Genomic DNA, 26,958 nt, shown 5'->3' with positions numbered 1-26,958 from the left:
AAATTCATCCAGGAATCTGTTTCATATCCATAATTTGTTTTGAGATGCCTTGAGGGGCTGCACGTCCTGAGTGCAAATCGGCATCCTAGTCAAGTGCAGGGTGGAGACCTGAGTCTCATCCTAGGTTCTCTTCCACTTCCCTCCTACAGAGTAGAGTAACACTTCACTTTTAAGAGGCCATTAATTAGCACTAGATTAAAAGTACAACTACTTAAGCGTTACTTGCCTTACCCAGAGGAACACTGTAAAGCTCAAGCCACGTTTATTCTACTGATTGGAATAACAGAGTGCCCCTCTGCAGACTCAAGACTGGCCCACAGTAGGCAGTTAATAAATATTGAATGAATCATTGCTCCAAAACCTTAAATTCTATGTAACCACTCAGAATGATAAAGGGAGGAGGGGCTTAACCAAACTCTAAGTCAATTGTTTGCCACTAGGTTTTTACACACCTTATAAAAGGACTTGTCTGAGTATTCCTTTTTATCTAATCTAAGGGGGCTACACTAGGAAGACTCAGGTTATTGAAGTCCCATTAAGTCAGGTAAATACCTGGACCAATTAAGTAACTGAGAACATATTCTATACTAGGCACCATGTTACATGGTGGTTGGGGTTGCAGGGGTTAGACTTTCCCTAGATTAGTTAGCCCTCAATAAAGCTCAAATATATGGACAGATAATTGCAACACAGTGATTTATATAATAGGAATATGAAATAGACAGTAGAAAGGAACAGATGAACTCGATACTTGGAGACTTGTGAGGGGAGAGAAATGCCTGAGAAAGGTTTTAATCACCAAATAGAAACCTGTTAAGCAAGAAGAAAGGAACTGTTTAGCTTGGTTGGACCACTTCCCACCACCAGGTGCTCTTTTGAAAAACTAGATAAAAGAATAACAGTCATCATTTATTAAATATTCCAGGAATGAAACCAGGTTATTTTCACATCTGTTATCTCATACCCTTCTAGGAGGCAGGGATCATTTTTGTTATTTTCCAGAAGAGGAAGAGTTAAATGACTTGCCCAAGGCCACATGACTAATAAGACAGAACTATAAGGTAAGCAATGCGGTAGTTCAGTGGTTTTCAGAAAAGTATTCTATAGATTCACAAGTTTTGCAATGGTAGCACAAGAGGTAAGGTAAAGGGAGGAAACAGCATATTCTTCAGCGGCACAAACCTGCTTCAATCAGAGCAGCTGCCCTTTGATCTATTTTACATGATAGACTTCCATATAAGACTTTATTTGGACAAGGGTACTGCTGCTTTAAAAAACAACAACAGGCCGGGCGCGGTGGCTCAAGCCTGTAATCCCAGCACTCTGGGAGGCCGAGGCGGGCGGATCACGAGGTCAGGAGATCGAGACCATCCTGGCTAACACGGTGAAACCCCGTCTCTACTAAAAAAAATACAAAAAACTAGCCGGGCGAGGTGGCGGGCGCCTGTAGTCCCAGCTATTCGGGAGGCTGAGGCAGGAGAATGGCGTAAACCCGGGAGGCGGAGCTTGCAGTGAGCTGAGATCCGGCCACTGCACTCCAGCCCGGGCGACAGAGCAAGACTCCGTCTCAAAAAAAATAAAAAAATAAAAATAAATAAAAAAAATAAAAAACAACAACAACAAAAACTGCTGTAATTGAACAAATTAGTTTCCTGGGGCCCTAGTCTGCAATTTAGTCAACACAGCAGATAATTAAACATTGACTGTACTAAGCACAGCCTAAAATATTCACATCAAAGGGGAAAAAGAAAAAACGCTTAGATCACACTTCCATTTTGAGCTAACAGATACCTGATTTACTTGAGGGAAAAGGCATGACTGGTTTAGATGGGTAGAGATCTAAATGTTGAATGTCAGTGATAGCACCTCTTTCAAAAGCACGGGCAGCTGGAGGATTCCTGGCCTCATTTACCTCCAGCCAGCCCACAATATTATATTTATTCCTCCACTGCAAACGGTGTGCCAAAGGCCCGAGCCACTGTTATTACCTCAGCAAGTCCCCCACTGACAGCAAAGACAGATCTCCTGCTGCTGGGTGCCCACACAGATAAAGTGGCTCTAATAACTAGTGAAGTCATTTGTGATGCACTTTTAATTGGATCAGTTTCCTCTCAATTACCCAATCTTTGAAAATTGGAGGCAATTTCATAATCAGAATATGGGGCTTTCTCCAGATGAAAAGAACAAGACAAACTAGTTCAACATCATTTTAGTGACCTCTTTACCTATCCTTTGGCAGCTATTACGATACAAGCCAAAGAAACACTACCACCATAAAAACAATTTTGAGCAGCTCAGTTTAGCAAATTTTGTTTACATGAAAGCAAGGGAGTTGCTCTTTGGCTTGCCATCAGCCCTGCACCTAGAGTAAGATAAATTGCTTAGTAAACACTGAAGCCTCAGAAACCTCATCACAGGTTCTCTCACCCACTTCTGATCTCAAAAACAAGACTAAATTCCTTTTTGTGAGCTGTAATTATAAACATAAAACATATAACAGAAGCTCAATTTAGAATAGGGTATTGGTGACTCTAAACCTTGTGGGATGATTCTGTACATATGTATTTGGGAGAAAGATTTGTGTTATTATCTTTACATAACAGTGCTTTTGGCTGAATTTTGACATGGATAGATACCTACACTTTCAAAGAACACAGTGAGATAAGGAAGTAAAATGGCATAGCGCAGGTTATCCCTCTTATCATCTCCAAAATTCCATATTTAATTAAAAGACATGAACACCAGTGATGAAGAAACAGTTCTCAATTATTTAATGCTTGATAGAGAAATGGAAAGAAATCCTGAAACCAAATAGTATGTACTCACTTGAGGAAAATACAGAATAACAAACCAACAGTTTTGCTGTTTGTTTTAGTAATGAACATGAAAATGTGTCCACCTCTCCATTTTGTTGGCCCTGGCCTATGCTGTACAATTCCTTAGACACAGGCCAGAAGAGAGAGGTAGTATGAAAAACGATGAGCCCTAGAGACTATCCAAGTTTGCTGACTATATCAGCATTTGTTTGCTTATTCCTAGCTTCCTATGCTTTGGCATAATTCCAATCCATATTATGCTTCTTTAAAAGGCAAGCAATTTCCAGGCTGAAGTCGTCAATACCAACCAACTAGGGTCAATCCATTCTGTCACATCTGCAGTTCTCAATCCAAGATGGCACAGATCCTCCAGGCGAGAGGTACTGCTTCCTAAAGGGCCTGTGTATCCCCTTTGGTAGCACTAAATGAATGAGCTTTCACACTGGTAAAGACGATCAGACTGAGACATAATGTTACAGGAATATGTCTGAAATGTCACTGAAAGGTGGAGCATATCCCACTGAAGCATGCACAGTGAATCCAATCAGAGTTGAAGAGAAAGTGTCACAGATGAAGCACATTGTAATAGGAAGGAAACAATGGATCAAGGGCATCAGAGCCAAACGGGAAAAAATCAAGGATTTAATACAAGGGCACATTTCAAACATGGCACAAAGGGCTAAAGTGGCTCTCTCTACTAAAGCCTTGGAAGTGCCTAATTGCTAATCAAACTTCAGCTAACACCATTGCGTGTCCTATTTGGGCAGTGCATCTTTTAAAGCTCTAAATTTAGGTGGGAAGTGGGGAGGGGGAAATAACAAATAAAAAACATAAAAAGATGGAGCTTCTAAAGTTCTAGAACTACCCAGCTGGAATCAGGACATATGCCGAGTCTATTCTATATGTGCCACTAACAACCAAGAACTATGGGAAGGGAAGCTGGCTTGGGAGCAGAAGAAAATGATATTTCTCATCCCCTATGGGGTGGAGTATCTTCTCAGATGGTAGCTGTAGATCTTGATGCAATGATCCCAACAGTCCAAGACCAGCAGCTGCCCCTTAGGAGTGAGGGCTATGCCCACCGGACAAGTAAGTCCCTCTCGAATAAGGACACTATAGCCCCCACCCTTAGGAAAATGGAGAATTTCCTTGCGACTACTGTCAGCCACAATGAGATCACCACGAGCATCCACACACATGCCAGCAATGCAGCGGAAATCCTCATTCTCCGAGAAGAAGTGGCTAATCTGGCGACCCAGCTGCCCATCGGGACCTACAGAACCAATGGAAAAGCCACCTTCCAGGTGGTGCTCATTCTGTCGATTCTCCAGATTGAGGCCTAAGCCCTGGGTGAAGTAGACGGTGCCCTCAGCATCACAGGTGACAAATTTGGGCCGCACAGCACTGCACAGGCAGCTGTATTTGACCACCCCTGATCCTCGATCAACTGTGAAACACCAAAGCTTTCCACCTTCCACATCGGTTACTACAAACTGGCCAGATGGCAGGGCTGTGATACCCCATGGTTTGCTCAGCTGGCTCCTGTGACAGGCCACACAGTGGCCATCCAAGGTATATACCTTGAGGGAGTTATCATAGCTGTCAGTCACACCAATCAGCCCCTGGCAGTTCATTGCCACTGAGAGAGGAGTGAGGTTGGGTAGATCCGCCCCAAGAAAGCTTAGCACAAAGCTATCAATGCCACTGGGGCTGCGGCGGATTTCCTTCAAAAAGCCTTTGCGGGTAAAGACTTGTATACGATAGTTACCACGGTCAGCAACTAGCACTTCACCTTGACTGGTCACGTAGAGACTGACTGGTAGATTGAACATTCCTGGAGTGCTGCCTTTGGCCCCCATCTTCTTGAGAAAGAGGCACTGCTGGATATTGGAGGCTGCCTCAGGACCCCGCTGTTTAGCAGGTGAGGCCCTAGGGCTGGCAACCACTTCCTCCGGGCTCATGTCCATCTCTCTAAATGTAACAGAGGTAGAAGCAGCAGAGGCTGCCGCCTCCATGGCCCAGGAATCTTCCATGTTAACTGTCCGGGGCTTCTTAACAGCTTGCCCAATTTGGAGGGGGCCAACATGACCTACCTTAAGGAGCTCCACATCTTGCAGGGTGAGCTCCCGAGGTAAGCTGGCAGTAAGCTCTGGCTCCTCCTCATCAGCTGTCTCCTCCAGTAGTGCTACATCTGCTTGCTTGATCTTGGCCAGGAAATAGTCACAGCGAGACACAGCCTGCACCTCTGCAATGTTAAGAAGGTAACTCTGCTCCTCTACCACTTGACTATTGGACTTCTCAACTTCAGCCAAAGAGCCTGTGAAGAATTTCCGAGAGCGAGCCAGCTCATCCTGGACCCTGCGTTCCTCGTGTCCATACTCCTGGAGAACTGCTTTATACCTTGCCTGAAGGTCCTTGGAGACACCTTCCAAGGCTACCTTCCGCCGCTGCAGCTCCCCCATAAGTTCCCGCAGACGAGTCAACTTCTCTCCAAAGTCCCGACGCCGCTCCTCAGCGGCTTCTTTGACAGGGAGTGTACAGTGGCCAGGAGGCTGATGGTCTGCCTCCCGGCAGGGCTCACATAACACCAAACCACAGCTCCGGCAGAACTGCCGGGGCAGACGCCGCCCACAGGACCGACACATGAGCAGCCCCACAGCCTCGCTGAGCCCAGCTGTATCAATGATCTTTAGCACTGTCAGATTGTCTGTCAGCTGGGTCAAGCTGGTTATGCGGGTAATCTTGCTGCAAAAGGGACAGCGGACACCATTGATGCTACTGGCCAATAGCTTCTCCAGGCACTGGCGGCAGATGGTATGGCCACAGTGCAGGAGCTTGGGACGCAGCTGCTCTTCTGTGAAGGACTCCATGCAGATGGGGCATTCTAGCACTTCCCGGAGGGCATCCAGGTTCAGATGAGAAGCTGCTGCTGCAGCCATTGCTATTCCTTTGAAGGGTACTGCTAGCACAGCTCAGAACTGAACAGCACAGTATTCATGCCCTAGAGGGTAAAATTCCTGCTAAAGAGAAAAAGAAACCATTATTCATTTTCCTCTGATTATATAAATCAATTCACTCAAGAAACATTTAGAGAATAGCTATGATCAGTCGTTCAGTCATTCACTTACTTAACCATTTTATTGAGGTCTATTATGTGTCATGTGAGGGTGACAGGGAAACAAACAAGACAAAACACTGCATAGAGGGTAATAATTCAGATTCTGGAATCTCAGACACTTACTTAGTTACATGACCATAAGGAAGTAACTCAAACTTCCAAAAGCTCTTTCCCCATCACTCATCTGTAAAATAGAAAAATGGTGTCTACCTTATTCTATTATTGTAGAACAATCTATTATTGTAGAATAATGGTTATTGTAAGGGCTAAATAACAAGATAAATATGATGTGCTTAGTATATAGCACCAGGGAAGTAGTATACTTTAATAAATGCTAATGATTACTTTCATATTTGGTGAGTTTTACAACTTACAATTTACACTAACAGAAAAGCACAGGAGAATTACGCACAGTAAAAGGAGTAAGTGTGACATGCAGGTCCACATAATGTTCTGCTGGAGTACAGTGGATGGAATGATAGATTCCACCTAACAGACTTGGGGAAGGCTTCCCAAAAGCAGTTTCACTCCTAAGATAAAGAAATGAAGGACTGAGGGATAAAGGTACTTTAAGCAAAGAAAACCATGTAAGCAAAAGTGTGGAGGCTGTTTTTTTTTTTTTCCATCATGTCATAGAGTTTACTGTGTCATGTTTGGGGCCCTAGGAATCATCCACAGACTTAGAAAATTGTGATGATTAGCTTTAGGTAATCTGCAAAACATTAGATCAGAAAATACACATTTTCCATGCATCTATCCTCCTACCTACTCATCTATCCACCCATCTAAGTTTAGGTATCTTGTTCTGTACTAGATACAAGAGGTCTTCAGGATACAGATCCTGCTCTTCAGATATTCAAACTTTATAAAAGACAAGACATGTAGGCAAATAATAATGAAGGCAGAAAGTAGTACTATAAATGAAATAAAAACTAAGTTTGATGGGGGTTGAGGAGTCATTCTAATTTGAAGGGACACAGAATTTTCAAAAGGAAGATGACATTTTATATTGGCCTGGAAAGAAGCATAAACACACGGAGAGGGAAGAAAGGAGGCGGCAAAAGGCACAACCTTAACAAAGTTTAAAAGGCAAAGGAAAGGACAAGAAGTTTCATGTATTAGGAAGAAAACAGAGAATATTTAAAATCTATGCATTTTATTTTCTCCATCTTTAAAATGGAAATAATACTGTCTTTACAGAGTTAATGTAAGAATTAAATAATCTATAGAGTATATAAAATGCTAAGATTTGGCTCTGCACAAAAAAAGCCTTAAATGAATTTTAGTTCTCTTTTTTATTATCCTTAGATTAAAACAGTGGGAGTATATATGGGGAATAGAGTAACAGGCTTGGAAAGGTAAATTGGGGGAATAATTATAAAAGGTCTTAAGAGCCAAAATGAGATTTTTGAGCTTCATTTTCAAAGGCATGGTGAGGCGATAAATGTTTCGAAGCAGGAAGCTGATATGATCAAAGCAGGAATGCAGTGGGGAAACAAATCAGGGAAGACAGGGGTAATGGGGAGTCTGAACTAGGGAGCAGGTGGTGGAAATGAAAAGATTCATTTGAGCAATATCCAGAAGTATAATCAGTAAGATTTGAAAGGTGAGTGGATTATAGTGGGGGAGTGATGAACAGCTGAGATAGCCAAAGACTCAAGCCTAGATGATTTAAAAAATAGCAGTGCCTTATCAAGATAGTTTATTTCTGGCTTACAGTACCCTCTGCTTCATCCAGTACAAACCATGAACACTCCAACCCTCTTGATATACATATGCTTATGAAGTTGACCCAGAGAGATCTCAGTGCTCTGTAGCCTTAGGTTACTGTCAACTTATACCCCAAACCAGAACGAATAGGTCTAGCAAGTTGAGGCACATGATAAAGTCAGCATTTCATAAATGCAAATCCTACAGCTGTACCTGTGCAGTCTTGTGATCTGCAGATGGTCAACCACTAAGGAGAAGGAGGAAGTGGAGGGCAAGTTCGTTGGATTTTAAGGACAATGCATTTAGCTCAAGAACACTTTGCACATGACATCAACTCTTTCTCCAGGCATAGAGAAGAACGGGAGTTAATGTAGAGATATATATTACCATAAGTTTCTATTATATTAGCTTTGGAATGCAATCTGACAAATATATAGCAGAAGACATGCACAATTATCTAAAGTCAATTCTTCCTCCCTGATATCCCACTTCCTTTGTACTACAAGGGAAACTATGCATCTAGTGCCTACTATGTGCTAGTTACTGTGACAGATACTTTATATGCTTAACCTCTTTTAATCTTCATGATGACATTATGAAGTAGGTAATATTTTTATTATCCTATTTACAGATGAGGAAACGAATACTCAGAAAAACTTGCTCAAGGTCAGGCAGTTCAAACATGGTAGAACCTTGCAGTACAGATATTTTTACTTTATTTAACCTAACATTATTTCAAGCTATTTTTTACTGTCACATAACAATGATTAACTCATGTTCTCTTGACCATACTCTGGGGAATGCTGCCTTATGGCATATGCATTTTCTCCATAACAGAGAATGAACACTAATCTAGTTATGAGATTCTGCTGCTATAGAGTGGGATAGATTGATTTATTAGCTGAGTGACCTACTCTCACAGAGCAAGCTTGCAATCCCTTCTGACTCAAATCCATACCTCAGCAAAACAGTATTTACCACATATCATAAGCATATGAGGTCTGATGTGGATATCTGAAACTATGAATGGTAAATTCTTAAATGCCAAGTGTCTAGGGGCAATAGTATAGACAGAGTGATAGAAATTACAATTCAGGATCCATGCAACCCTTCTAAATTCTAAATCAATAGCTACAGTTCTCTCTTCTATTGTCTGGGACAACAGACTGAGGACAACATTTGGAGTTTGAATCTAGAACATTACCTTACAATGCACAGGGACATCTGTGTTCTTCCCAGAGCTGGCAATGCAGATCAGTTTATTAGACAAGGCTGCCAACTTGTAAAAATGGCAGCAAATTATTTCCCTAGCTTTCTGGAATATCATATTTCTCCTATTGAAAAGCTTCCTACCTCTCTAAGACATAAGGTTAAAAAAAACGAATTTACGATGCCCACATCCCCAAATTATCTCAGCTGACTACAGCTTCACCAAGCTCTCTGAGGATGTCAACAATTCCTGCCCCAAAGCTGCCATGCTTTGCCAGGAAAACCTGTGTTCCCTTCACGAAAGCATAGGGCACGGATATAGCCTCAAACCTGGAAAAAGCCAGAACCACTTTTCCCATTTCCATGACTTGAAAACATGGCTTTGTGAAGGATCCTAGCCTGAAATGGAGCTAAGAGACAGGCAGATACAGCCTGTCTCCTCCAGAAGGGCACATCTGGTCATTACTGTTAATACCGAGAATGACTCAGATAGAAGGTCAGTTAGACTTCGGTTTCCCCAAAAGGCTACACAAATAAAAGGAATTGTCTTATCATTCCAAATCTTTAAGTAAGCTGCCCATTTTCTGCCAGCTATCAACTCTGCAACCAATCAGAGTGAGTATCCAACATGCTATGTATCATCTTGGCTCCCTTCATGATCCCTTGAAGGTCTGTTTCCTGTTGTGCACTTTGTCCCATTAATTCTTGACCTCCCACCTCATCTAACATCAGCTTACCATCTTCTCACAACCCTTGACCTAATGATTAATACTGTACATACCGTACCATACTGTACTAGCACATCTCTTCAGCTCCCAATGAGAATCTATCCCTTAAGCTGTGTCTACTCTGGCTGCCCTAAGACTCAGAAAAATTACATAATCATATTCCATATTAATCTAGCCTCTTCTAGCACCACTGGGTTTTCCCCATTCCATGAAATGAGTAACCAAGGTAGTAGAAAAAGCAAACAAACCAAAAAAATGAACCTTGAAGTTATATAGAACTGAGATCATATCTTAGCACTGTCACAAGTTGTGGGGAAGAAGGCAATTTATTCAACCTGTCTAAACCTGTTTTTTTAGTTTATAAAAAGAGTACTGTAATGACTATGGATTTTATGCATATAAAGTACTTAGCCTGATACCTGTAGGTGTACAATAAAAGGATGCTAAATAAATAATAACCAGAAACAGCATTAACAATAACTGTACGAGTATTAATAACACATTCAGTTTACAAACTACATTGTGAAAGCATGAAGAAACTTTCCTTTCATGGCATACAAAGGCACATAAAGATTAATAAAAGGGCTTGTCAGTTTTGAAGAGTTTTAATTGAGTATGCTAGACATCCAGGCTAAAAACTGATGGGTAAATGAATTTACAACTTCTATTGCCCAGAAAATGAGCTGCTGTAGCTCCTTCAAGCACAGACTAAGTATGAAATGCTAGAATTTGCAGCAATCTCCTCACTTGAGACCAGCAGGTGGAGGTTGCAGTGAGCTGTGATGCTGCTGCTGTACTTCAGCCTGGGCAAAAGGGGAAGAAAAGGTAGTAATCTCAAGTTGTAAAATAGATGAGAAAACTAAGACCAGGAGGGGGATATTAAGACCACAAATCACACAACAGAACTAGGACTAAAAGACACGAACAAGGAGTGGGCAGTATTATATAGATTAAGGAAGTAGGCCTGAGGGATCAGGCTTTCCTGGATTTGAATTCAAGCTCTACCACTTATTGTGAAGACATGGGCAAGTTATTAATACTTCTATAGTTCTCAGTGTATCTATGAAAAGAGGCTTTAAAATAGTCTCTTCCTCACAAGGTTATTGTAAAGATTAAATGAGGTTACGTCTGAAAAGCACTAAGTACAGTACACCAAGCCAGGCATGCAATTAACTATAAATAAATAATAGTTTTTATTATTATTAGCAGTAGTAGTGGCAGCAGCAGTTGCTGCTGCCACTACCCAACCGATTAGAAGAAATGAATAGGCACTTTTCAGCAGACTGTACTCAAGGCCTCAGATACATACACTTAAACAATAAAAATTCTGAGCCCTCCTAGAAATTGTTTTACCTGATCCCAGAATCTAAAGATTACAGATGATCTAAGGTTTCAAATCTTCATCTAATGCTTGAATCGCCACCATGGGGTAGTTCTCTAGATGTCTCTATTTCCTATACCTATATCAGCCTTTGGTGGTTTAGGCCACAAGCAAAACTGGAGAACTTTAAGCAATTAACAAAACAAATCTTTACTAAGCACCTACTATGTGTCTGGCCCTGTGAACGGTACTGGTGATACAATTTTGAGCAAAAACAGACATAAACAGTGCTTTCCCCTAAAAACTAGACAACATGTAAAATATTGCATTTCCTTTCACAAGACATAAAAGTCCATCCTACTATTGACATGCTCCCCTGGTTTGACCGGTTTTTTTGCACGGTTTATCTCATTTCCTTTTATGTCAGCTTTCTAAACTTTATTCCTCATGCATTCTAACAGAATGCTAATCAAGTGCAAAACTATCCCTGTGCCACCAAAGGCCACTCATTAACAGGACTGATTTTAAAGAAGTCAGTGAGGCCACCACCTGACATCCACTCCTGTGTGTGGGAGAGGATTCTGATGAAGTTTAGATTACTAAGGGCATTTAAGGCACCTGCAGACAACTAAGATAAACTCAACAAGTAGAGGCTTATAGGGAAACACAGCCATGCTCCTGAAGTTGTACCAGTCTGGGGCAAACAAAACAATCCAGAAGGAAGTATGTTTGTAGAAAAAGAAAACTTGAGCTAAACTATGTCAAGGGCAGGCTAAATGATAACAGGGTTTCCTGGAAAACATGCTTGCCTGTTGTCTCTGTCTTCCTCTAAAACTGCAGGACCTAGAGAGATTCCCTTGCATCTTTCACAAACATCTGAGTAGTATCTACGCTGCCAATATGACTCAAGGAATACAAGACAAAGGAAAAATCAATAGCCCTTTCTCAGAGACCTCCAACTCACCTCAACCCTCGCTCTTTCAATTCCTTTCCCTGCATATAACATCTGTTCATTTAATCATGAGATTATGATTAAAGGATCAAGGAGATTCCAGGAAATATACAAAATGGGATGAGAATTTTGGGGATACTGGCAGAGACTACTTAGGGTTATCAAAATCTGGCAAAGAGCCTGGGCAACATAGTGAAACCCCATCTCTACAACAAATTAAAAAAAAATAAAAAATCAGGTGTGGTGGCATGCACCTGTGGTCCCAGGTACTTGGGAGGCTGAGATGGGAGGATCACTTGAGCCTAGGAGGTTGAGGCTGCATTGCGCTGTGACTGTACCACTGCACTCCAGCCTAGGTGACACAGCAAGACCCTGTCTAAATAAATAAATCTGACAAAGCAACACTTAGTTCCCTTCCAGCACTGCCTTCCTTTAATAATTGCTAACACTCTTAAAGCAACTACTCTTTATTGTCAGGCATTTTTTTATATGTTCTCATAGTCTCATAATAACCATGTAAAGTATGTGTCATTCCTCTTCAAAAATAAGGAAACCAATGCTCAGAGAAAAGTAGCCTGTCCAAGGTCTCAAAACCAGTAAGTAATAGAGCAAGGATTCAAATCCCAGTGTCAACTCCCAGTCATAAAATTACTAACTTAAAGGATGTTTCATAGTTCCCTAGCTTTAGATAAAGTCTGGCTGAGAGTTGGTAAGGGCACCTAGAAATTATTTTTAAATTTGATTGTTTTACCAGAAAGACAAGATGGAGGGAATGTCACAAAGGTTCCACATCAGTGTGCACAGACAATGATCTACTTTAAGGGCCTTATAAACTTTTGGCTTCCAACTACTCTCCAGACATAAACATAGGGGCTCTGAAGGGTTGGAAAAGCCTTCTAATAAAACTACTATAATGTAACATAGGTGTAAGACACAACTGGGTTTGTATCCCAACCTAGCCACTTGTTCTGTAGCCCCGGGTAAGTCACTTAACCTGTTATTTTTCTCATCTATAAACAAAGAATAAAACCCAGACTGTTAGCAGGATGACTGAATTCACTAAGATAACGCACATAATAAGCACTCAACAAATGATAATCATTTGCATTTTTAATAGATTGAAGCTGACAGGACAAGTGCTTGTCCAAGGTAACATGGGAAATTAGAAAGAGTAAGGAGTTTAGACAGGACTGATTGAATTCCCATGACATATTTTCTTTTAGGGATGTGCATGGATATTCCAGCTAAGTCTTGCTGTCAGATACAGTCAAGTTTTGTTTCTGAACTGGCTTCAGCAATGCTGTAGCTAGTCCTGGAAATGATAGAGCCAATGCTACTATTCTGTTCCAGGGAAAAGCAGTCCAAAAGAAACCATACACAACAGTAGTTACTCTCCTTCAAAGTATGACTGCCTTCAGCCTCAGTCCCTGCTGTGCCTTCAGCCTCAGTCCCTGCTGTGAGGTTTTTTTTCAAGCCAACGGCCTCCATACCTCACCCCATAGTCCGCTGCACCTCATCCTGCCTGATAACTTCAAGCTCCTCTCCTTATCTAGCCCCTGGTCTTGGTCTAAGAACAAACCAAGAACAAAGTCCAGGGCTCCTCCCAATCTAGTCAGAGAGATTTATCCCCCAACTTTAGAGTTCAATCTGATAGTCAGTGATACTCACTGGGCAATCCTCGTTTTCATTAGAGGGGAATGGGCTGAGAAAATAAGACTAAGCGGGTCCTAGCAAGGAAAGTGGGAAAATACAGAGTTACAGAGATCTGGGTATGAGCTTAACTGTGTCATTCCTAGCTATGAAAACTTAGGCAAGTCACTTCCTAAGCCTTAGTTTCCTCATGTGTAAAACTGAATACAGTCCTTAGAAGGACTGTCATGAAAACTGAGTAAAGAAGTAGATACAAGACTAAAAATTACTAGACTTTGAGAACTTACTATGTGCCAGATCCTAGGCATGCTAATTTACTTCACTAAATCCTCACAACAATTCTGTGACATAGGTCCTGTTATCATAACCCCATTTTACAGATGAACAGCCAAGGCACTGGATGGTAAGTAACTCATTCAAGGCCACAAAGTCAGGAAGAGATAGAGCTAGGACTTGAACCCAGGGTATCTGATTCTAGGGCAGAGTGCCTCAACTTTGGCATTACTGACATTTTAGGCAGGATAATTCCTTACTGGGGGGGAGGGGCTTATCCCATGCATTGTCAAATGTTTAACATTAACATAAAACATTATATTTAATGTTTAATCTACCCACTTGAGGCCAGTAGTATCCCCCACCCTAAGTGTGACAACCAAAAAACATCTCCAGACATTGCCTAATGTCTCCTAGGAGACAAAGCCACCCCTGATTAAGAACCACTGCTTTACAGTCTAGCACAGGACTAAATGCTCAATACATAAGGGTTCCCTTTTTTTGTTGTTGTTTGATTTTTTTGTTTTTTTTGTCCCTCTCCGAGCCCAAACATCTCACTCACAGAGCCACTGCCCCTTCAAGCTGCAATGGATCTTATATAGGATAAATTATTCCACTCATTCCCTTGGAGGTCTCACATTCTATCTGCTATGGTAGCTTGGGAGTACAAGGAAAAAGGGCTTAGGCAGATGACCTTGAATAGTTCCATTTCTTCTTCCCCAAAGCCTACCACTTTCAGTGGACCGGGGGAGGGGGAGGGAGAAGGCGGTGGTCAGAGTGTAGTTAGTGGCAATACCATACCTGCCTTATGATAACGGATCTTTGTTTAATAAATGAAGAAGATTCTACCCTTCACAGGGATTACCACACTCCTTCAGGATATCTGAACTGAAGATTTATCACTTTGTTCCTGAACACCTGAACTCTGCTCATCTTCATATACTCATCTAGAGTTTCATACATTACTTTTAGGTCCTTGGGTCCCCTAAACTCCCCCCGTCTCCCATGCAGCGATTTAAGGAAAATCTCTTTAGCAGCCCAAGACACCAATCCACATATCTACTCAGTGTCCTTTGATTCTATAGCCCAGTTAGGACATCTCCACCCCACGATTCAATCCTCTCCAAACCCTGTCCTCAACCCTCTTACAATACCAAATTCCAATCTTTGGGGCTGTATAACGCAACCCTCATCAATTCCTCACTCATATGCCTCAAATCCCTCGGACACAGATCCTTTAATCCCTATTTCCAAATCTTTGCCGCACTCAGCTCCGCACCTCAGTTCAACGCCCTAATTCCTCACCTCAGATTTCTGCTCTCCCTCAATCTGAACCCCCATCTCCTGCATTCCATCAGGCACTGTGCCGCCCTCAAACCCTGCTCCTTCCTCTTATGCACTGAATGTCACGTGCTGCCTTCACAACTCAGCCAGCTCCCTTCTTCCTGCTAACAAGAGTCCCCCAAGAACTCACCCCACCCCCTCTATCTCACCCTCAGCCCACTCCGAAAGCCCTTTCTCAATAGCACTTAGAATCGCCCTAGACCTTGCTCCTATCATCTTACACCCTATCCTTGCCAGATGCCTAGCGCCCCCAGATTCCCTCAAATCTCATCGGGGCCCCCCAGTTCCTTCATATTTCTGAAATTCTGCACCCAGGTCCCTCCAGGGCCCTGATTCCCTCCCATCTCCCACATGCTGCACCCCGTTCCTCCTCAGGGCCCCCACATTACCTCATACCTCCCGAGATGCTGCCACCGCATATCTCTTCAGAGCCCCTCGCTCCCCTCCCCCAGCTCCATCTCCTCGGATCTCCTCAGCCCCACGAATCCCTCCCGAGCCTGCCCCTGGCAGCCCCACCCCCACCCTAGTCCTGCCCCTCAGATCCGGTCCCCAGACCCTGCCATTCGGGCGCGGCCGCTGCACGCCGGCACGTTCCCCCGACCGGCCGCTGAGCCACGGCCCACGACTTCGGCCGCGGTCCCTAGTCCCCAGCCCTCCTTCCCGCCCCCTACCTGACCGCCCGCAGCTCCGACGAGTCCACCGCCGCCAGCCCACCCGCCCGCCGTCCTCTGCGCACGCGCCGTTGAGCGCCCTTTGCCGGGCGCCAATTCGCAGAGCTCCCTGTCCGTCACTGAGCCCCGCCTCCCGAGGCATGCTGGGGCTTGTAGTGCAGCGGGCCCCAGCGCGCGGGGCCAGGCGGCCCTGCAGGGGTGAGCTTTCCCCTGAGAACCCGGGGCCTTAGCGACACGTAATCCAGTGTTCCGTCGCCTTTGTGCAGATGAAGAAACCGAGACCCATGGGCGAAAGGGACCTGCTCAAGTTCACTCAGTAAGTCAGGAGATAAGCCAGAATGCGTATCTGACTCCAGTCCAAATGTCTACCCTTTCACAAAACTGTAGCCTCCAGGGTAGTCCTCAACAAAGCGTTGGCACCTTGCTGAATCTGTTTTTCCATCTGAGAAATGGGCCAACGGAAGAATCAAACTTCCATTCTGGGGAGGTCGAGAACCGGGACTCCCTAGGAAGGGCAGTGCTTTGGCCCCATGTCCTGTGCTCTGATAGAGCGCTGCACTAGAGACAAGTTTATCCATGAACACATTGCTCTGTAAAGGAACGTTTTGCCTACTCAGCTGGGAGGCCGACAGCAGAGGCAGACATGGGGAGTACACGCTGCAGCCCCTGTCCCTGCAGGCTGAAGGTACCCGGGAATCCAAACCAAGTGTAGTTTTGGGGAGTCAGAGGTGAAGGTGGAGGAGTCTTACCAGTTGGGAGGTGACCTGGCCTGAGATTTGAGGGAATCTAGGGCACTAGGCATCTGGCAAGGACGAGGTCTGATACAGGACTGACTAGCCACGACCTGCACTCCCCGAAGTAGTTTGGGGCCAATCACCTATTCTCCAAGGTGATTATACTGTACAGCTTAGGAGCACAAAGGAGTTTGAAGTAGGATGGTCTTGGATTTGAAATTCCCCTTAGCTATGTGACCCTGCACAATGATAAAACAGTAACCAAAAACAATGACTAACATCTTTGAACACTTGCTGTCTGGCTACAGCTAAGGACTTCAGGTGCATAGCTCACTAAATCCTCATAAGGACCTCATGAGATAAGGCAGCTGATGGTTAACCTACACCTGTTGTGTAACCTAGGCAGTTACACAACAAGGCCACCTGTGCCTAAGTATTGGAGCCCAGATTTGTACCCAATTCTATCTGAGAACCCACTCTTAACCTTGTTTACTCTTTCTCCCCATTTTCTAAATTTCTAAGTGAAGTTTGCCAAGAAGATAAACCAAGATTATGGTAGTTTGTACTTAATGATAACTATATTTGAAAAATTGCAATTAGCAGGTAGGGGATAAGGGAGAGGTGGTGCCAAATGATTTCTCACTTAGACTAGTTAGGGAGACTTTGCACTTGTTTTTTTTTTTTTATTTTTTTTTCCTGAAAACCAGAGTTATCAGCCCAAAGTATAAATTTAGGACTGTTCATAGTCTTACACATATACATCTTATATATGTATGTATATTTATCAATACAGACATAATGATGTTTCCCTAATTACACAGGAGTATTAAAAATACTCCTGGGGATCTAACTCAAGCAAGTGTTTTGAAAAGAAAAAAAAACTCTCTTCTCCCTTTAAAAAAAAAATAAGTGTTTGACTCTTCTTTAATGTTTAATTTACTTACCAGTTAAATGAATTATTATACCTCCCACAAACTCTTAGAGTAGAATAAGCATTCTAGGAAATGCACTCATTTTTATCTTATAGCTTGACATATCCTGGCACAATATTAGACTTTCTCTTACACAGAGGCATTTAAAAAATAATGTTTGTGGAGTGCTTTAAACACTCTTTATTCAGCATTTTAAAGTAACAGATTTTTATTTAACACTTGAATCACCTGTATCAGTGGAACCACCCAAGGAGTTTACTTTGACTGCTGCCTAGACAGAGCTGATTCATCAAGACAGGGGAATTGCAATAGAGAAAGAGTAATTCATGCAGAGTCAGCTGTGCGGGAGACCGGAGTTTTATGATTACTCAAGTCAGTCTCCCTGAGCATTTGGGGAACAGAATTTTTAAGGATAACTTAGTGGGTCAGGGGAAACCAGTGAGCCAGGAGTGCTAATTCATGCAGAGTCAGCTGTGCGGGAGACCAGAGTTTTATGATTACTCAAGTCAGTCTCCCTGAGCATTTGGGGAACAGAATTTTTAAGGATAACTTAGTGGGTCAGGGGAAACCAGTGAGCCAGGAGTGCTGATTGGTCAGGGATGAAATCATAGGGAGTCGAAGCTCTAAGATTCGAAGCTGCCTCCTTGCAGTAAGTCAGTTCCTGAGTGGGGGGCCACAAGATCAGATGAGTGAGTTTATTGACCTGGGTGGTGCCAGCTGATCCATCAAGTGCAGGGTCTGCAAAATATCTCAAGCACTGATCTTAGAAGCAGTTTAGGGAGGGTCAGCATCTTGTAACCTCCAGCTGCAACTCCTAAACCACAATTTCTAATCTTGTGGCTAATGTTAGTCCTACAATGGCAATCTAGTCCTCAGGCAAGAAGGAGGTCTGGGTTGTAGGAGGTCTGGTTGAGTATAGGGTTGTCACCATCTTTGTTTAAACTATAAACTGCAAACTAAATTTCTCCCAAAGTTAGTTTAGCCTATGCCCAGGAATGAATAAGGACAACTTGGAGGTTAGAAGCAAGATGGAGTCAGTTAAGTTAGATCTCTTTTACTGTCTCAATCATAATGTTGCAAAGGCAGTTTCAGTCCCTCACTTTGGGTTTTGTAACACCTTAATCTTAAAGTGTAGGGTATGAAGATGGGAAAAGGCTGTTGATTGCTCTGGCTTCTTCTTGCTGACAGGGGACATAGTGGGAATGGGAGTGAACCCCAAGGTGAGAAGAGTGGGACCACTTTGCAAGTATCTGACCGGCTCATGCAGGTCTGGCTGGGCTTCCAAGGCTTGCATGGCAAAATCATTAGTGCTTTCATCTATAGTTTCAGTACAGTATTTAGGTGAACAGCCTACTATAAGGTAAATAACGAGTCCTAGGATGAGGAGTACAATTCTCAAATTTAAAAGCAAAGATTTGAAAGCATTAGTTTGGGGACTTCTAACCCACAAATAATTTAGGATTTAGTCAGAATTGTACAAAAAACTCAAGGACAGCTAACAACCGCTAATAATAGGTTTCCTTGTGAAGCATAATTTTTCTCCCTCCAGACCCCATTTTTATTAAAAACAAATCATGATAGAACTGATTTGTTTACAGAAATATACTTTAGTCTTACTATACTTGGCCTGATTATTTGCATAAAGTACAGCAAGAATAATTATTTTTCTCTTAGGGTCTTCTTTGTTTAAATTGGCTTTGATGGAATCTGTTCCATGAGGAATCTCAGATAAGAGTTTTTAAAAGCCAAGCTCATCCATGGGTTTGTACCCTCAAATACCTATGAGTTGGGTAAATTCCTCTCTTCTCAAGGTCCCAAGGTAGCTCACAGGTCAGGAACCTTGTGCGGGGACTGCATAGACAAGGTATGAGGTTAGATTCCGCAAGGGGCTTTAATTGGCTCTATACATTAACTTTGATTCTTTGAAGGAAGCATGCCATTCCAGTGAAAGCCTTGGTAAAATAACCAATTTCTCCAATTGTGTCCTGTTACAAGAGAAAACAGATTCTTATTACACTTACGCAATTAACTGTACTGCCATAAATTCAGAATACTTACAAATAGTTTCCATATTAGGAGAAATCAGGTAGAGAGAAACAAATATGCTTTAAAATTTCTTCACAGAAGTATTTTTTACTCACTTGTTAAAAGTTGCAAATAACTCTAAAGAAATATGCTATCTTGAGTGAAAATGAAAAGATTACCAATGTTTAACACATCAGCTATCTATAAGAATCCTAGAAGTTTCATTTTTTCCTCTATTCCAATAAAATGATTTTTAAAGTTATCTGAGACCTGCACTTAGAGTGCTATATCTGATTATAAACTGCCTTTTGAAAAGGACAAAAGGAAGACAAAATGTCTGTGGATGACAAAAGTCTATAGCCACTATTAAGGCTACAATTGACTAGGAATCTTGGTTACTTCTGTGGCATACAATAATTTTATTTAACAGTTATAATTATTAATAATGTACTCTAAATCATATCAGAATTATAGAAGTTTCCCATATTTTTTGGAACACATACTAGTAACATATTTATACAAATACAGTCCAAAGAAAACCAAACACTATTCACCCTTCAATTTGAAAGTTTTTCCTTGATTCTAATGTCACAGTCTCCAGAGTTTTTAATCAGAAACCTGCATTTAAGAGTGCCTGTTAAATTTTATAGCTGATTATAAAACCATCTGTTAAAGAGGACCAAAATGAGACAATAATAGTATATGGATGACAAAAACATTTTAGGACAGCCACACTTGAAGACACAATTGACAAGGGAATTTGTTACCTCTGCAGCACACAGTCATTTAACATAATAATTATAATTATTACTGATAACATATACTAAGTCATATTAGAATTATAGAAGTTTTACATAATTTTGGAACACACGCCAATAACACATTTATGCAAATGTTCCAAAGAAAGCCAAACATCATTTCATATTTACCAGTGCTTCTTGTATGAGTTTCATATGAAATAAGCCAAATGTCATTTTAGGACTTCAGAGGATTTAATATCTAAAAGATTAGGTTAGAAAGAGACGTAATTTATAATTCAATTTTGGAAAGTTTCTCAAATAGCAAAGGTTTAAAACACTGAATATTATAAAATAGAATCCCAGGTCACCATAAGTCATCCATTTGGCCAAAATGATAACCATAACTAATTCATTTGGCCAAAATGATAACTTCAAAAATTTTTATTAAAAGAAGAAAAACCTTTACTCTGATAGAGGAGACTTAACTTTCCAAATAAGACCCAATAAAGATAGCATGAGGCTGACTGAATTTGTCTGTTTTCTGTCTTCCCTTTATATCCCTGCCATTTACCCAGAGGGTAAAACAAAACCCTTTCCTTATCTTTTAACATTACATAAAAATCATCTTCAAAAGAGAAAACCAGATTTCATGTTTCCATTAGTGCATCTTTAATGTTAAAACCAGTTTTTTAAGTAAAATTTTATATCCAGTTTTAATTAGTTTGATCATAAGGTAAGATTTTCGTAAACTGTTTCGAACCCTTTACAATTTTCTATCAAACAGATCAATTTTCTAAGAAAACCTTGTTATTTGGACATATGGGCCCAGATTCTGGCCCCACATCAGTATGATTTTAATGTTTTAACCTATGGAAAAATGCTCAATAATTTCTTTCAAATCTTAGCCAAGTTGTTTATACCCACAGAATGTTTTTTTACAAGATCAACCCTTTAAAGCCCTTTTCACTTTGCTTAAACCTTCAGTTTTGTTCTGTTACACTTTTAGTTTAAGGCAATCTTTAAAACCCTCTAAACTAGACAAAATTACATTCCTTTTAACAAAAGCCATATCTCCAAACCTTCTTATGATCTTTTACCAAAAACACATTCCCTACACACCTTGTATGTAAAACTGTTTCTCCAGTGGTCTCAATAACATGTTACAATGTTAACCCTTAGCAACTTTTATTTTTAGTGAAAAACCTGATAAGTAAGTGATTTTAATTATGTACTGGGGTGGAGCCTAGGACATCAGACAGAAGTGACAATAAGGTCTGACTCTTTTTATCATAGCTGGTGGGCATGGCTCTTCATTTGTCTCCAGGTCTTATCTATAATCTAATGCCCCAAAGTAGGTAAGTTGAACACTTTTCAAAAGTCAAGGAAACAGTTTGACCTTAAAGCATTTAACAAATATGATATCTGACCTTAATTTATACAAATGTCTACATTTTTAAGACATTTTATTTTACCAATAATTTTTAAAACTGTCTTTATTTCCAAAAGATGACTGAAGTCATGTGAACAAAAAGGCACTAAAGTTTCTATTTTTCTGATAAAATATTTGATTTAAGTGCTTATTTTTCTAAGCCAATTACTCAGAGCTCTTTTATATGTAAACGTACACACATATAAATAGACAGATGCTTCAGCACTTGTAACATTTTTCATTTGCCAGTTTATTAATTGGATTACTAGCTTCAGGGTGGAGCCCTTGGAGGAACAGGGCCAGGAAAGCATGCCTTTCTAGGGTCAAATAGGCAGCAAATAAGCAGCTGAAGGCAAAGACAGATCCGCAAAATTAAGGGTGCCATTTTATACTGGATCCTGGGTCCCCAAAGGGAGGGAAATACTATGGGAGAAGACAGTGCAGTGCTTCTACCCTGCATTTCATTGCAAGGCAACCCAAAGCCAGTCAGCCTATTTTGTAATCAGCCCATCTCTCATGGGAGTCTCATCTCCCAGTAGGGGATGGGGATGTTTCCTTATCTTCCAGGTGGCCAATAGCATGCTTCTATGATCCAAGTGTGCAAAAAGTCAAGTATCCCTGGTAAGCACTATTAGCCATTCCTTAAAGTATACTTCCTACCTAGTTGTTACACACCAAAACTCTCTCATATTGCCAAGTAATTTCTGATATCCCCCAAACTCAAAATTGTCAGATAATACAATGCGAAACAGAACAGAGTGTTTGATTTTGAGACGGATCCATCCACTTTTAATTCCTGGGTTTTAATGAAGGAAACAGAATTTTTTCCAGAACAGAGTCTGTGGCTCCTCCTCTGTCTTTCCCAAGGAGGCCCAGGCTATCAGAAGTTATCTTAGTGCCTCTTACGTATGCTTTAAGAGTGGCAAGACAAAAAAAAATGGAGATAAATAATTCAGTTGGTTGAGAAGGAAAAAAACCTTTTTCCAGAAAAGCAAGTTCCAATAAGAGAAAAACATAAAGGCCTTTTAAATATGTCTATAGCTTGTTTATCCACTTTTAATTAAGCTGAGTTTTAACCATAGTGCTCTTTAAAAATAAATCATTTCAAATCTCTTATTACCTGGCTTTAGCCATGCCAAGCAGCCAATATTTCTAGCTTCTAAACTTTACCAAAGGTAACTTCCTAGGTGCTTCAAAGACATGGTACGTAGTTTCTTTTTTACAAGATGTAGAATCTCCACAAGGTAGTTCAGATACAGGAAAACTCAAGAGAGGAAATCAGAAACTACCATGGGGGGAGGCGGGGAACCTCAATAAATGACAATGTAACACTAATAACAAGCCAGAAAGAAACCATTCCAGAAACCAACAATTGAACCCAGGCCACCACTTTCAAAAGATAAAGCCTTGGCTACTGAGCTATTCAGTACTGAGCAATTTCTATTGCTTTTCCTAGAAGGAGCCTAGAGAAGCCAATTTCAAGCTTGCAAGGCTTTGAACTGCTCAAGAAAAATTTTTATGGCTAACTATGACATGAGCCTGCAAATCTCTGTCCTCTGGATGGTGCAAACCAAAAGAAAGTATCCCCACATGGTCACAAGGTTGAGCTCTTAAGGACACAAAACAAGACCGAGGAATTTTATACTGTATTGGTTTCAGGGACCCATAGCAAAGTTTATAACTGACCAACCTGCCAAACTGGCTTGAAAAGCAGGCTTATAAGGATCCTAAATCCACATTCTGTCCTGTGATACCCCTCTGTCCACTACAGAACACAGAAAGACAAATTCTTAGCACAAAGTACACCAGATTTGCTACAGCCTAAGACTAGTCTCACAAATCCTTTTTTCTATTAATCAAACCCTGGCAGGGGAGACAAATAGTTTACTGTTTACCCAGACAGAGAAAGAGAGAGAGAGAGAGAAATCTGGCTGGTAAGAATTTCTTACCCTTTTTGCTGGCATACCAGGTTCCCAGGTTCCTTTTCTCTGCAGCTTCTAGAAGAACGGAGTGGCTTCTGTGGTGTTCAAGCCTCTTTACAAGAGAAAATCACCCTTTACTGTTTTGTGGAACCACAGACAAGATTCTTAGTTTGCAAATGCTGCCCAACAGGCTGCATGGAGAACCGAATTAACATTTTTCATCCCAGCAAAATACACATAACAAAACAGACATTAGTCACCTTGTTCAGCACCCAATATCAACCTGGCAAAGCTCAAACTTTTTCCCTGTTGGTCCCTGTTGTCTTTGATCCACTCCAGGTGGGAAGGGATGACCTCTAAATGGTAATTCACAATGGGGTCTCTGGGCAAGGCCAAGAGCAGATGGTCACCCTGAGACAGGCCTGTTGAGCTTTCTTTAGGGCTCGCCAAATGTAACTAGACAAATAATGAGGGTTCTCTGAGTTAAGCCTGCTGGACTTCCACCAGCAATTCCTTCTGAGATCCCCTCCACATATACAAACACACACAAAGACACGACAGACAGAAGGCCTTCCAAATCAGATCCCTGACCAAGAACTCCAAGAGTATCCCTTCCAAACTATCCTCCTATTCTCCATCTGAGAATCCTCTTCGAAATCCTCCTGAATGAGAAGTCTCCCAAACCAAGACTCTTCCTACTAGTTAGACAGAACTAACCAAGAACCCCCACAAGGAGCCAAACAGACACCCTGCAATGGGGATACAGACACAGACACACCATGATGGAGCTGTAAACAGACTCCCTGCATTGGGGCTACAGACACCCTGCCATAGGGCTACATACCAGTTGGGAGAAGGAAGGAGGTATTAGAAGCACCTAGGATAGTCACCAATCCAAACACCCTACAATGGAGCTACAGACTGACACCCTGTGATAGGGCTACAGTTAAGGGACATCTCCCCAGGATTATTTCTCCATTGCAATTAAATCCTTGCACACTGGATCAGCAGTACCCCACCAATAGAGCATCAGAGTCAGCCCCAGTCCAAAAGAACTAGGCAGCCACTTGGGCTGGCCTCTGGATCCATTGCTGGAGGGTGGGGGGCACTGAACCATGAGCAGGTAGCCACATGGGCAATCCTGGACAAGCCCCCAAATTTGTAACTGCCCAAGGGGTTCACCTTGCCCACTGCCTAGACAGAGCCAATTCATCAAGACAGGGGAATTGCAATGGAGAAACAGTAATTCAAGCAGAGCTCGCTGCTGTGTGGAAGACCAGAGTTTTATTACTACTCAAATCAGTCTCCCTGAGCATTTGGGTAGCAGAGTTTTTAAGGATAACTTGGTGGGTGGGGAAAGCCAGTGAGCCAGGAGGGCTGATTGGTCAGGGATGAAATCATAGGGAGTTGAAGCTGTCTCCTTGCACTGAGTCAGTTCCTGAGTCAGGGGCCACAAGATCAGATGAGCCAGTTTATGTAGGGGATTGGTCAGGGTGGTTGGAGAAATTATAAAAATTATAAAGATAGTTATAGGAGATAGACACAAACCTTCTTGGAAGGCCGGGGAGGTTGCATAGCTTCAATAAAAGATTTGGCTGAAGATAGCCTAGTCCTCTTTACCTTTAGTTGATAGCAAAGAAACAAATAACAAGAGACTGTGGGAAGTTTTATCTAAATAGCTTGTTTACTCTCATTGTCCTAAAACCAACCTTTAATCATTCACAGGCAGGATGGCTCTCTCCTGGGGAGGGCAACCAGATTAACTGCCCACAGGTATGTTGATTCAAAGCCTTTGTCATTAAATCTGTGCTGAATAAATGCTGGCAGGGCCAGCTAGTAAAGGTGCACAGCTGCCACAACTGTCTGTGTGGCCCGGCCCTGTAGCTGCTCTTTCACTGAGTATCGGTGTCTGAGTATGTTATTCATCTGTCATGCAGCTGGGGTCTGTGGGTCAGAACCTGGCAAGTTTATTGATTTGGGTGGTGCCAGCTGATCCATCAAGTGCAGGGTCTGAAAAATAAGCACTGATCTCAGGAGCAGTTTAGGGAGGGTCAGCATTTTGTAACCTCCAGCTGCATGACTCCTAAACCATAATTTCTGATCCGTGGCTAATGTTAGTCCTACAAAGGCAATCTAGTCCCCAGGCAAGAAGGAGGTCTGCTTTGGAAAGGGCTGTTACCATTTTTGCTTAAACTAGAAACTACAAACTAAGTTTATCCCAAAGTTAGTTCAGCCTATGCCCAGGAATGAACAGGACAGCATGGAGGTTAGAAGCAAGACGGAGTCAGTTAAGTTAGATCTCTTTCACTATCTCAGTCATAGTTTTGCAAAGGTGGCTTCATCAGTTTGCTAAGGTTGCAGTAACAGAGTACCACAATCTAGGTGGCTTAAATGAAAAATTTATTCTTTCACAGTTTTGGAGCATAGAAGACACAAATTAAGGTGTCATCAGGGCCATGTTCTCTCCAAGACTTCTAGAGAAAGATTATTCCTTGCCTCTTCCAACTTCTGTTGGCCCCAGACATTTTTTTGCGTCATGTGAGCATAACTTCAATCTCTACCTCATCATGGCATTTCCTCTGTATGTATGTCTACACATTCTTTTAAAGCCATCTGTCATATTGGATTAAGGACCTGCCCCACTCAAGGATGACATCATTTTAACCAGTTACAACTAAAATCACCCCATTTGCAAATAAAGTCACATTTTGATGTACTGGAGATTAGGCTTTTAACATATTTTGGGGGAGGACACAATTCCACTGATAACACCACCCTAGGAGCTTAATATTGTTAGTTTTCTTTCATTGTCTTTAAAATAGGTATAACAATAGTTAACACAGGATTGTTGGGAGCAAGATGAGATATTATGTAACTGGTGAATGATATCCAGTTTTTTGGTGTGATGAACAAAGAATTGGACAAAACCCACAAACAAAGCAAGGAAGGAATGAATGGATTTATTGGAAATGAAAGTACACTCCACAGTGTGGGAGAAGCCCCAAACATAAGGACCAGAATTTTGTGGAGTTTAAATACCCTCTAGATGATTCCATTGGTTACTTGGGTGTACGCTGTATGTAAACGAAGAGGATGAAGTAAAGTTACAAGTTATTTACTTGGCCTATGGCCTACCTACCGAGAGGATTTTTCCTGTCATAGCTTAAGTGGGAATCAGCCTTATGTTCCTTGCCTCCAGACCCTGTTTTCCTGTCTCAGTTGGATGTAAAACATATAACACTTTGCCTAATGTGTAATAATGTTCATTATATTGCATTTGTTATTATTAATAATATAAAATAAGTTTGCTTATTAAGGACACCATTGTCTAGAAAAAGTGAGGGCTTTGTAATCAGACAGAACCCCAACACCACCCAGCTGGAA

At 41.7% G+C, this 26,958-nt stretch overlaps 2 protein-coding genes across 25 annotated transcripts in view; one reads left to right on the top strand and one right to left on the bottom strand.

Annotated features, from left to right (window-relative positions):
* Window positions 1–26,958, top strand: part of LOC105487111 (astrotactin 2) — a 995,255-nt gene that overhangs the window by 719,093 nt on the left and 249,204 nt on the right. The window contains exon 1 of one of the 13 annotated variants that reach the window (XM_071078818.1): window positions 15,910–16,108. The exons of the other annotated variants lie outside the window; for them this stretch is intronic. The gene's annotated coding sequence lies outside the window, so the exon portion shown is untranslated. Of the gene's footprint in view, window positions 1–15,909; window positions 16,109–26,958 lie in introns of those variants that run through there. 13 annotated transcript variants of the gene reach the window in all.
* LOC105487109 (tripartite motif containing 32) lies at window positions 2,748–15,869 on the bottom strand. Of its 12 annotated transcripts, none has more exons than XM_011750409.3 (3): window positions 15,793–15,869; window positions 6,058–6,118; window positions 2,748–5,836 (listed from the first exon to the last, which is right to left on the bottom strand). In XM_011750409.3, exon 3 carries the CDS (start codon window positions 5,753–5,755, stop codon window positions 3,794–3,796), a length of 1,962 nt encoding a protein of 653 aa, XP_011748711.1. In that variant the 5' UTR covers window positions 5,756–5,836; window positions 6,058–6,118; window positions 15,793–15,869; the 3' UTR covers window positions 2,748–3,793. The 12 variants fall into 12 exon arrangements, with proteins under 12 accessions (XP_011748711.1, XP_011748714.1, XP_024650348.1 ...); XM_011750412.3 differs by having other exon boundaries at window positions 2,748–5,833; window positions 15,793–15,845; XM_024794580.2 differs by having other exon boundaries at window positions 6,058–6,464; window positions 15,793–15,807.

This window comes from Macaca nemestrina, chromosome 14 (genome assembly GCF_043159975.1).
Source record: "Macaca nemestrina isolate mMacNem1 chromosome 14, mMacNem.hap1, whole genome shotgun sequence".
Classification (NCBI taxonomy): domain Eukaryota; kingdom Metazoa; phylum Chordata; class Mammalia; order Primates; family Cercopithecidae; genus Macaca; species Macaca nemestrina.
This window is presented reverse-complemented; position numbering and strand designations above follow the sequence as displayed.